Source organism: Corylus avellana, chromosome 6 (genome assembly GCF_965113065.1).
Source record: "Corylus avellana chromosome 6, dhCorAvel1.hap1.2, whole genome shotgun sequence".
Taxonomy (NCBI): Eukaryota; Viridiplantae; Streptophyta; class Magnoliopsida; order Fagales; family Betulaceae; genus Corylus; species Corylus avellana.
Window position 1 is genome coordinate 41,395 of NC_142495.1, and position 12,252 is coordinate 53,646.

The 12,252-nt window shown below is 37.2% G+C and overlaps 1 protein-coding gene across 1 annotated transcript in view; it reads left to right on the plus strand.

Annotated features, from left to right (window-relative positions):
- The window catches only part of LOC132186287 (Transducin/WD40 repeat-like superfamily protein), a 44,433-nt gene that overhangs the window by 28,260 nt on the left and 3,921 nt on the right, over nt 1-12,252 (plus strand). The window contains exons 13-18 of the mRNA XM_059600180.2: nt 3,302-3,513; nt 4,805-5,023; nt 6,447-6,633; nt 7,249-7,499; nt 10,754-10,846; nt 10,969-11,070. Coding sequence (XP_059456163.2) covers nt 3,302-3,513; nt 4,805-5,023; nt 6,447-6,633; nt 7,249-7,499; nt 10,754-10,846; nt 10,969-11,070 — 1,064 coding nt within the window. The remainder of the gene's footprint in view (nt 1-3,301; nt 3,514-4,804; nt 5,024-6,446; nt 6,634-7,248; nt 7,500-10,753; nt 10,847-10,968; nt 11,071-12,252) is intronic.

A 12,252-nucleotide genomic window follows, 5' to 3' on the forward strand; every position in this document is an offset into this window, starting at 1 on the left:
AGTGAGGAAAGCAAGACCTCTGTGAAGCTCCTTCTCTAGTTCCCTGTCACTGCCCTCCTCGCTTCCCCAACGAATGGTTGCACAAAATCAATAGCAATCCGCAACTCTGACTGAAGCTGGTCCCAGCCCTTCCTGTGCCAACCTTCAGGCACCATGACTCTACCTTGCCTCTCAATACCATCAAACACTTCTAAAACCAGAAAGCTCCTGTGCCTATTGAAACATTTCTGGGCTAATGTACGTGGAAAACTATGAATAGATGCATTCCAAAATACCCTTGAATCCTCCACCGCCATCAACTCATCAAAGCTATTCACTAACCACACCGCTTCTTTCCAATCCAACCTTATCCAACGAGTCTTACCTCTGCAACGCTCTTGTAGTTTCAACACCGTATCTCCATCCTTCACGATCTACACAAACTCCTTAGACTCCACTGTCCAGGCCCTAGACAACCCCATGCTTCCTCGCATGGTATCTGATAAGTAGTGCAACATTTCTTTGACTACTTTAGCTTTAGCAATGCTGACCGTGTCACCTGTCGCTTCCTGAGCTTATTTAGGGTCAGAATTTTGCCCAAAGCCACCCACCATACAAAGAAGCTTGCCCTCGGTGGCGCTTGTCTTCGCCACACTCTTCCAAGGAAAACCCCTCCCTTCCGTGCAAGCCAGTGAGGTGTATAAGAGTTTGACCTTAAAGCAGCCTCTTTTGGAAGAGTTCCACCACAACCTATCTTCACACCCTCGACTCACTCTAGCAGAATGTAACACCTGAACAAAGGAGGCCAAAACATCCACCTCCCAATCATGAGCCTCTCTCGCAAAACTAACATTCCACTAATTAGAGCCTTCCAGCACCTCCAAGTGATCTGCAACCGAGGCGTCCTTGGCACAAGCAATGTTGAATAAGCTTGGGAAGGCAATCTTGAGAGCTGTATTACCACACCACAAATCATGCCAGAATCTAACCCTAGTCCCAACCCCCACCTCAAACCGAATAAACCTTTTGAAGGTGTCCCAACCTTTCCAAATGATATTCCATAACCCCACCCCAAAAGATCTACCCGGCTCCAATGAGCACCACCCTCCCCAAACACTTCCAAACTTCTCCTCCACCAAGATTGAGACATGGTATCTTCATCTTCCAGCGAAAATATGTTCTTGATCTACTCAAGGAAACATGAATGCTCAGATGTAAGGCCGTTTACATTCCAATAGAGTAGGATAAAAAGTGATGAAAGCCCTCTGGTGGATAAAGGCAAGTACCAATGGTTGGTTAGCAATTAATATACTTGTCACACACCAGGTAAGGGACTCTTCTTTGCCTGACATAATCATGTAAAAGTATAAGGTTATACAGAAGCAGATTGGACTAGGTCAGTATCAAATCAACGATCTACTTCAAAACACTGCGCTCTTGTGGTAGGAAATCTAGTTACCTAGCATAGTAAGAAACATTTAGTGGTTGCTAGATCTTTGTTTTCATAAGTAATGTATATTCATTCAAAGCGCAAAAGGCAGCAACCCTAACATATAAGAAGTATACAATAAAAAGGTTAGTGGTTGCTAGATCTAGTTAGGGGTGTCAACCCGGTCCGGTTTCCTGGTTTTTAGCCAAAACCGGGGACCGGAACCGGGAACCAGGTCCCGGTTCCGGTTTGCACCCAGTCCGGTAACCGTTTTTTTTTTTCTTTAAATTGTTTTTTGGCTTAAATCATTTTTTTTTTGACAAAACAACCACCAATTGTAGATAATCAAACAAATCCATACCCAAACCAAAACAAAAACAAATTCATTTAGGTAGAACAAAGAAAGATCTAACGAAGTGGGTATGAGCAAGCAAGTAGCTGGAGAAGGATTCCAACGATCGACACCAGTCAATAAGTAGATCTCGTCGTCGGGAACAACATACTAAAATTGCATCAAGATCGGATCACAAATGATCCTCCAATCTCTAACGGATGTGATTATGAGAAAAAACCTCATTTTTTCTCTCCTCTGCCGAATGCTCTTCTCTCTCTTTTTTCTTCTTTTTCTTTTGTTTTCTATTTCACCTAAAAGAAACTACCAAGAAGATAGAAAAAAAAAAAAAAAAAAAAAAAAAGAAGCTAGTAGGTGCCTGGGTGGGGAAGTGGTTGAATATTGCTGGTAGAGAGATAAAAGGGAAAAACTAAATTAAAATAAAATAAGTGGTGGGGCGTTTGTAGGAAAAGAAAGAAAGGAATTGTAAATTAATGAAATAATGAAGGTCAAAATGGTAAATTAAGCATCAAACAAAATTCCACTATTCCCAGCACTTGTTTATAGCTTTAAGGATAAGATATATTAATTTAATATATATAAAAATATTAAAAAAAAAATTATTATTATATATATGCACCCGGTTCCGGTATTCCCGGTAAAAATCGGGTGCCAAAAACCGGGTACCGGAACCGGGGTACTTGGTTTTTGATTTTTCCCAACCAGAACTGGAACCGGCTCCCCGGTTTCCGGTTTCCTGGTTTTTCAGTTCCGGTTCCGGTTCCCCAGTAATTTTTGACAGCCCTAGATCTAGTGCTGCAGCTGAATTCTCAAGCCATTGCCCATGGATATGTGAGTTATTATGGTTGAAGATTCTACTAAAAAAACTTGGATATGGTTGTAAGGAGCTTATGAGCCTATACTACGACAATAAAGCCGCAATTAATATCACTCATAATCCAGTTCAACATGATCGAACTAAACCCATTGAAATTGATAGACATTTTATAAAAGGGAAAATTGTGTGTAGGGATGATTTGTACGTCTTATGTGAAGATAGGGGTGCAACTTGCGGATATTTTAACAAAATGAGTATCCAATAGTGTTCTTCATTCAACCTTGTGCAAACTAGACATGTGAGATATCTTTGCCTCAGCTTGAAGGGAAGTGTTGAAGATATGTGGCTGATATGATTTGATATTATTCTAGGATTTGATTTCCTTTCCTATGTGAAACTTAATATTTGGAAAAGAAAAAAGAAAGATACTCATTAAAATTTGCCCATCTTTAAAAGGGTTCAGGGCATTTAGGAAGATTGTGGTAATTCTTCTTAGTTCAAACCCATGCAATTGGAAGCAAGACAGTTGTTTTGGGATGGAATAATTTCAAATTTCATGTTCTTAAACAGTGAAAAGAACATGCGTCTTTTGCTATATATGTTAACTTTATATATAGGTTTCTCTTTGAAGTTTCTCCCTCAGAAATTTTGTACATAGGGTGCGTTTTTCAGCTTTCTTTTGTTGTAAGGGTTCCTGTGTAACTCAAAAATTATCTTTTTGTAGGTCATTGGCTTGCATGGGGGCGCACTACTTGGTGTTGCCTATCGAACATCTAGGAGAATCAGTGCTGTTGCTGCAACAGCTATTTCAACAATTCAGTCAATGCCCTTATCAGGTTTTGGAAGTAGTGGTCCTTCTTCTTTTACTACTTTCGATGATGGATTTTCTTCTAATAAATCACCAGCTGAGGCAGCAGCAAATTTTCAACTCTACAGGTGAGAACAATAGCTATTTCACTTACTAACTTGTTATTAGCTTCACATCTGTAAATGAATGTGAATGAATGGACACCAATATTGGTTTTTATCCATTACCGTTTATGCTCTTCAGTCTTTATGAAGTTATTGAATATTAGAGAGCTTGATTGATAAAGTACATCCAGATGGCCTGACATCTGTAAATGAATGGCATCTCTTGTCATGTTCTAACTTACAGAATTTAAGGACATGTTAAGTTTGAAGCCAATATATTAGAGTCGTTCATATGCTCAATCTAGCCCATCAGGCTGTCCACTTCAGTCACCCTTCTAAAATCACCTTGGCATCTAGACTGATCTCTCAAAGCTGTAGTTTAGCAGGTTATTATGACCTGATTTATTCAATTGTTTTTAGTTTTCAATTTTCCTTCGAGTTAATTGTCGTTGCTGATGTGCTTAGTCAAAATAAATGTTTCTAATGATTTTGATTTTTTGTTATTCTATTAAGATGGAAGTTATTATGATTTCATTTTTTTGCAACATAGAAACCTCGGTGATTTTTTTTTTTTATTGAGTTATGTTTGGAAGGGCACTAAGTATTCTATCATGTAAGCCCAATAACATCATTTTCCATTAGGTCATATAGTTTGAGGCTACGAGAATAACCTTCTAGTAGTCAGGCCCCTCTAACCCCCATTCACTGTACCCTCCCCATCTTCCGCTGCACTCAAATCTCCCTGTATATTTTCACATCTCTCAGCTTCCAAGACCAGATCAAATTATTTTTGTATGTAGATTGCCAAATGATGTTTACTACTATATAATGCATATATTAGTTTTTATGCATGGTCGAATATAATCTTTAGAGGATTTGATTTGTATTTTATTTTATGTTTGTAAATCACAACAAGACGATTTCTATTTAATGTAGCTATTTGTGCAAGTATTTATGATTAAGAAGCAACTGCCTCTTGTGCATATCATGTATTAATGTATTTTACTATAGTATACGCTATTCCTGCAAATTATTGCATGTGTCTAAGTGATCCACAATGACGAAAAATCTCTCTTTTGCCTACATCTATCTAGACAAGCCAAAAACAAAGCTCTTATTTTCTGTTGAATAACAGGGAGCAATTTACTTATGATACTTGGTTGACGTTCATAAAAAGTATCTAATAAACCATGCACTATCAGACATTTATTTTGTGTTTAACTACTCTTATGTTTGCAGTTACTTATCCAAAAAAAAAAAACTTTTCAACTCATCATCATTACTTATCCAAAAAAAAAAACTCTTATGTTTGCAGTTGGGAAACTTTTCAACCTGTGGGTGGTCTTCTGCCACAGCCAGAGTGGACTGCATGGGACCAAACTGTTGAATATTGTGCTTTTGCGTATCAGCAATACATTGTCATATCTTCTTTGCGCCCCCAATATAGATACCTGGGCGACGTTGCAATTCCCTATGCCACCAGTGCTGTTTGGCATCGAAGACAGCTCTTTGTGGCTACGCCTACTACCATTGAGTAAGATATTGTTTCTGATCCACAATTTATGTATGTCCTAGCTTCTTGGTTTCTTTGACAGTGTGGTGATATTTTTTTTTTTTTTTTTTTGCTTTTGATCTGATATAACTCCGGCATTAATTATAATTATAATTGCAGAAATATGGAAAGATGAAAAAGCATCATGACTAGGTTCATTTTTATGTCAGCTTTACCCCGGTCAGGGACTTGAATACTAAAAAGGGGTATATAGTCCACATTTCTGTTTCATAGAAGGGGTGTCTGCAATAAATAAATAAAAAAAATATAAATTTATTTATTGAGACTTCTTGGCATTGTATTTAAGTGACTAAATTCTGTGTATTGACATTGTATTTAAATGACCCTTCTCCAAAAGAGCAATTGATTGTCCATAACAATCCCTACATGTATATAGTCTGTCAGTTTTGTGTTTGACCATAATTAATCAAATTAATTGGATTTATCTTTCTTTTTACAATCTCTTTATTTCTGGTTATAAAAGTATTTTAATATTCGTGTTTCGGTGTTTCTGATTATATGGATGGATGTTTGAGTGATGTAGGACACTTCGGAGGGTCAATTGCACAAGTCATGCAGCTAGAATTGAGTGGAAAAAAGTTTGAATGGAGATGCATTACTGGTTGAACGAGATTGGACAGAAAACATAGAGGCTAGGGTTTTCCTTTTAGTCTTTTGATATATTTTCTGTCTGAACAATATGATGTGTCCCTATTCTAGAAACATAATGAGGTGTCCCTAGTGAGTTGTCCTAGTGTGAGCTGTGTCCTATCCAGAATATTTTATAAAGCTTCTATAAGGATTATAGGTCCTTATTTAATTGTTTTAGGATTTCTAGTGCTCTTAGAATTAACCAATAAAAGGCATACTTTGATATTTGTTTTCATTATCGTTTACTGAATAAAAGACATGTTTCGGTGTCTTTGTTTTCATTAACGTTGCTTAACTCTTATTACCCCCTCCTTGCACTGCGTCATTGAGGATTTGAAGCACAGTACTTTTCCATGGTTTGCCACTAATGGTTCACATCATGATATCTTTTGAGATTTGACTGCTCACCTCTCTTATTTGGCTTCTCAGTAGAGTATTTTGTCTCTTTTTCTGTTTTCCCTCTTTATTCTCTTATTCCTTTGAGATAAATTCTATACATTTATGTTTTCCCTTCTTTTTTTTTTCTTTTTTTTTTTCGGGTTTTCAATGGATCTTCTTGCTTTTAACCACAGGAAAAGGGGGAAAAAAAAAATTATGGAGCAGTAGCAATATCATAGCTTTTTCACTACATTGTACTGATATTCGTCAGTTATTTGTCACCACCACCTCTACTACTGCTGATGAACACTAACCACAGGAGATGAAAATGGATAAGTAACTATTCTCTATCTAATGGCTGTGCTGTGCTTTCCAGATGTGTTTTTGCAGATGCTGGAGTAGCGCCTATAGACATAGAAACAAGAAAAACAAAAGAGGAGATGAAACTGAAAGAAGTACAAGCAAGAGCCATTGCTGAACATGGAGAGTTAGCACTAATCACTGTGGAGGGTCCCCAATCTGTTGCACAAGAAAGAGCATCTTTGAGGCCCCCAATGCTACAGGTTGAGAAATTCTTTAGCCTTTTATTTTTCTGTTTATGTAGTTTGTGGACTGTTGATTGGAGTAGATGGAAAATTTTATTTTTCCTTTCAGTTTCCTAGAAGGATTGGGCACCTTTGCTTAGCTCTAAATATGCTACCAAAATACCTTGGATATTTCTTGTGTGTTTCTGGAGACTAGCTTTTGGATTTTAATATGACATTTTTTTATTTGTTTAATATGTGAAGTTTTACTAAATAGGAAGTGGGAGGACTCAAATAGGAAATAGGAATGCTAAACCAAACCTGTAGTTGAAGTGGGAGGACTCAGGAAATGTATGACCACGGGCATATTTAATATTTTGGAGTTTCATCTGCCATAGGTTTCAGTAAAGTTATAATGAACTGTAGATTTTAATTGGCCAAAGATCCATTTAGTCACATTACTTGTTCATTCATAGTTTAATCCATGCCCGAATCAAGCAAGTCCATCTCTTATTGTTATCTTTTTACTTTTTTGGAGCTTAGGTATGTTGAACTTAGGTGACTGGTCTGAAAGTCTTATGTGTTTAAATGCGAGAATAGAACTCTGTTTTTTCTTTTTTTTGCTTTTAGTCAAAACTATTCTCCCATTTTCAGGTGGTGCGATTAGCTTCTTTTCAGCATGCTCCTTCTGTTCCACCTTTCTTAACTTTGCCAAAACAATCTAAAGTTGATGGGGATGATTCAGCAATGCCAAAGGAAATGGAAGACAGAAAGGTTAATGAGATAGCTGTTGGTGGTGGAGGGGTATCTGTGGCTGTTACTCGTTTCCCGACAGAGCAGAAACGACCAGTTGGACCTCTGGTTGTGGTGGGTGTCAGAGATGGAGTTCTCTGGCTAATTGATAGGTAATTAACAACCCCCCCCCCCCCCCCCCCCCCCCCCCTCTCTCAATGTTTGAATATCTTTCTTCTTCTTTTTTTAACTAAAACAATTTTAATGTTTCAATATCCAACCCAGGATCCTGAGGTTTTAGTTAGAACTAGTATATAATGTATCTTCATCGCATATAAGTTGGTTTCAACTTTCCTTGGCAAGTATATAATACAAGCATATTTCATACCCTATTTCTGCTTTCATCTAGTAAAACAATACCCTAGTACCATAGGCATGTGACACTTCAGAAAGTTAGTCTCATTTTGAAAAGATGAATTGTCTAACGTTGATGGGAGGATTATAAAGAAGCTCATGGGTGAAAGCCTCCCATTGGTTACTTACTAGGTGAGACAAGGCTTTATAAGTGATTTTATGGAGTTTCAATTACAGCTTGACTAGTCCTTTTGGACTAATTGTGTAGAAGTGGCTAGCACATTCCCTCTGTCATTACAATAGGTGGGTTCAGCATAGTCCCATGCATGAATTTATGAAACTGAACTAAATATATGATGCTTTGAACAATTTTCTTTGAATCTGATACTAAATACCACAATAAGGACCAAATAACAAAACTTGATCCAAAGTAAGACATGTGGGTTACAGCTCGTGTCCAAAGCTCTTGAAGTTATGGAATTGCCATTGACTACTAAAAGTATAGCAAACTGGAAACTTTCTAATGTTAAGGGACATAAATAAGATATTACAAAAATATCCTGTGGAGGTTCTCCATTATGCATCATCTTGTGGTTTTGGTTGTGGTTTCTTGGCCTTCTCCCGAGATCTAGTGTGCGAGTCTTCAAGCCCCGTGACGTTAAAAAACAGAATTTTTCACAAATTCATGCCTGGCCCTTGTTGTGACAAATAATTTTTTGAATTGCAAAGAAACAAAAAAGAACATAATAAAATTAGTAATTATACATGACACCAAGATTTACGTGGTTGGACTTAACAAGCCTATATTCACAGGTAAAGACGGCCAAGAAGAAATTCCACTATCAAAAGATGGAGTACATAAAGCTGTAAAGAGAAAACCACTCAAAATTCAAAGCCCCAATGCACCAAAAACTCATTCTCACCTAAAAGAGAAATTTAACACAAGAATTTGTTAAATATGTGAGGAGTTTGTGCAACTTGTTCTCTCTTGTTCTTACATGTGCCATGAAAGACCAAAAAGCTTCTTTTATAAGAGGCAAAGTCAGCTAGTAGTTTGTTATAAGCCGCATGTGACATGATGAAGAAAAACAAGTTTTCTTTAAAAGACATGGGCCCCACGGTGAGATGACTTGATGCAATTCAAGTTACTCATGATTTAGACTTCAAAATTATTGAATTTCTTGTCTTTTTACAAGTCTTTTTCAACTCTCACATACCCCTCTCTATTAAACCCACAAAATTTAAAGAGATAATCAAGGAAACAGCTACTAAAACAACAAATAAAAAAACTAAAACAGCAATCAACGTCATTTTTTTTTGATAAGTAAAACAGCAATCAACATCATAAAATTACCCTAGGAGGTCTAGGGTGTTACATCTTCCTTCATCTAGAGAGTACATAATAGTTGCTTCAAATACAATCTGTTAGTGAGACTCTTCCTCATGTACAAACTTTCTAGCTTCCGTCATAGTCCAATGGCATTTTCTTCATTGGCAACTTCACTCAAGACTCCACATCCAAAATCTTTGCCAAGCCTTGTTGCGACAAAGCGCGCATCTTGATGCACCAAAGGCTAAAACTATTTTGACCATCAAACTTTTCTACTTCGAATTTTGTAGTAGCCAACCTGCAAAAAATGACCTAATCTCCGATACCAATTTGTTGTGGCAAATAATTTTTCAGATCACAAAGAAATAGAAAGGAACATAATAAAATAAGGCAATCACACAGGGTACTAAGATTTACGTAGTTCGGCTAAGCAAGTCTACATCTATATGCGGAGATGACCAGGAAAAAAATTTCACTATCAAGAGATGGAGTATAAAGAGTAGGAAAGAGAAAACAACTCAAAACCCAAAGGTCCAAATATGTGAGGAGTGTACGTGGCTTGCTCGGTGAAGGGCCGAATAGCTTCTTTTATAAGAGGCAAAAGCGGGCTAGTAGCTTGTTATATGCATTACTTGCTCGTCTTTTTTACGAATTCTCAAACTTAATTGCCTACTATCTCTTGCCTCTCTGCAATATCAATTTATTAAAAGCGCAAGGGGTACAACCCATATACAGAAGAAGTACACAAAAAGAGCTCATACATACAAGCTTTTAATTTGAAAATGACGCACATAAATCTAGGAATTACGCAATCGTTGAAACTTGCGAAGAATGCCACAAAACTCTCCATGAGAAAAGTGTTTGAAGCACCCTTTTCTTCAACTCTGTAATTCCAAGTTCACGGTCCTCAAAACTCCGTGCATTCCTTTCTCTCTATAAGCACTACATTACACATAAAGGAGCCATTCTCTAGATTTGCAAAACTGTACGATTACCCCTTTATCCTTTCCAACTTCCCAAACATTCTTTCAACCTACTCGGCATCATCCACTTAGCACCAAACAGCTGACAAACCATATTCCAAACTTCTATAGCAACTTCACAATGCAATAGTAGATAATCAATAGATTCACCACTCTTCTTGCAGATACAACACCAATCCGTCACTATAATGTTCTTCTTACATAAGTTGTTGCCTCTCTCTTAATCCATTCATCCAATGTCACTATTATATGTTGCAAGGATACATAATTACTTGCATGTTTTTGTATGTCTAGGCTGCTTGTTAGAGTGAACGCACCATAGGAGTTTCTAGTTTTGCTTTTGTGCATAGTTATAGAGGTTGTTTCATTCAACAACTGTGTATGATTCCATTTCCAAGTGCGATACTTTTTCAGCCATAAGGGCTAGGCTAGAAAAACAACTACATCGTTTCCAGTTGCTAGACCAGTTCTCCGACAATTCTCCCTTAAAGGGGAGTTTGTTACTAAATCAACTAGACAAACTTTTATTCTTCATTCTGTTCTGTGACAGCAACCACCAATTCTTACTCACATAAGAAGTTTTGAGCTTTGATGTTGTCTTTTATTTATAAAGAAAGGGGGTCAAGCAGTCCGTAAAGGACCTTTTAATTTTCTAAGTTACCAGAGTCATGCCACATTTATGCAGTGATCTCTTTACAGTTTATTTATTTATTTATGGAGACAAGAATGGTATATATGACATGTGAGTTTGCTTTGTTAGGTACATGTGTGCACATGCCTTATCCCTTAGCCATCCAGGTATTCGCTGCCGGTGTCTTGCTGCCTATGGAGATGCTGTTAGTGCAGTGAAATGGTATTGTTATTATTGCTATAGTCATTATTGTTTCCATTGTTGTTGTTATTACTATTATCCTCTCTCTGTTTTTCAATATATGTCACTATAAATATACCTACACTATGAATGTACTTGAGCAGGGCAAGTAAGCTCGGCAGAGAGCATCATGATGATTTAGCACAATTTATGCTAGGGATGGGATATGCTACTGAAGCACTTCACTTGCCTGGAATATCTAAGAGGTGTGCCACACAAAATATTATTCTCTCACTGATTTAGATCACATTGTCTATTGTTGCTTATGTTACTTCAAATTGTGGAACAACATTTCTGTCAATATCAAGCACACTTTATCAATGTTGGAAAAGAAAGATACCTGTAATATAGGGGTGTACAAGCTGGCAATTATTAACCATCTAATAATAACTAATAACCGCTAACCGCATTGTAGGCCGTTGGAAAAAATCGAACAACCTAGGGCAGGGTGGTTAGCAGTTTTAGGGGAAGCGGAGGCAGTTAGGAGCCCAACGGGTCCCCCCATTGACTTGGCCCGGGCCTAACTGAAAGTGAAGTGGCAGGCCTACCCATCCCAACCAAGGGTATGCTGGATTTGCGAAGAGCAGTAATAACCGCCTACCCTTATATATATTATATATAAAAATAATAATAATCATACACAAAACGTCATTTTGGCTTGTTTGATATAATGTTTTTGTTTTGGAGTTTAATGAAATTGATCTTTATTCATAATAATAATAATAATAATAATCTTGAACTTGGTTACATTTTGCAGCCTTCTAATTATTATTTTTTTTTAAAAGAAAAAAAGGCCAAAACCATCTAAAACAAGCCCTAAAAAGAGACTCAAGAAAGGGGCCCTAAACATCAAAATAGGCACAAAAGGCCCATTTCTAAAAAGTGGTTATGCGGTGCGGTTATGAGTTTCAATAATTGCTAACCGGTGGTTATTTTAAAACTATTAACTGCCTAAGGTGCAGTGGTTGTGGTTACGAAAATTCAATATCTGCCTAAGGCGATTGCGATTAGCAGTTAGAGGCAATAACCGTTAACCACAACCGCTTGTGTTAACGGTTATGCACCTTGTACATGCATCTTTAAATATGGTTGATGTGTCAGGCACCTTGTACATGTGTTGGACGCTTATGTATCCTTATAAAAACATAAAGCTCATTGGTTCTAAACTGGCTATGCACCATTTTAAGTGCAGAAAGACCGTATATCTTCTTGTGTTATGATCCACGGATTCTCATCGAAAATTGCTATAGAGGGTGAATCCACTTTGCACTTTTTTATTGTTTACTTTATATGCCATTCCTTATAACTTTTGGTTATTCTACACTGTAGCTTCTGGAAAAAATTTTCCAGTAGTGGATTCCTTTCATAACTTTGGATGAGTGGGAAAA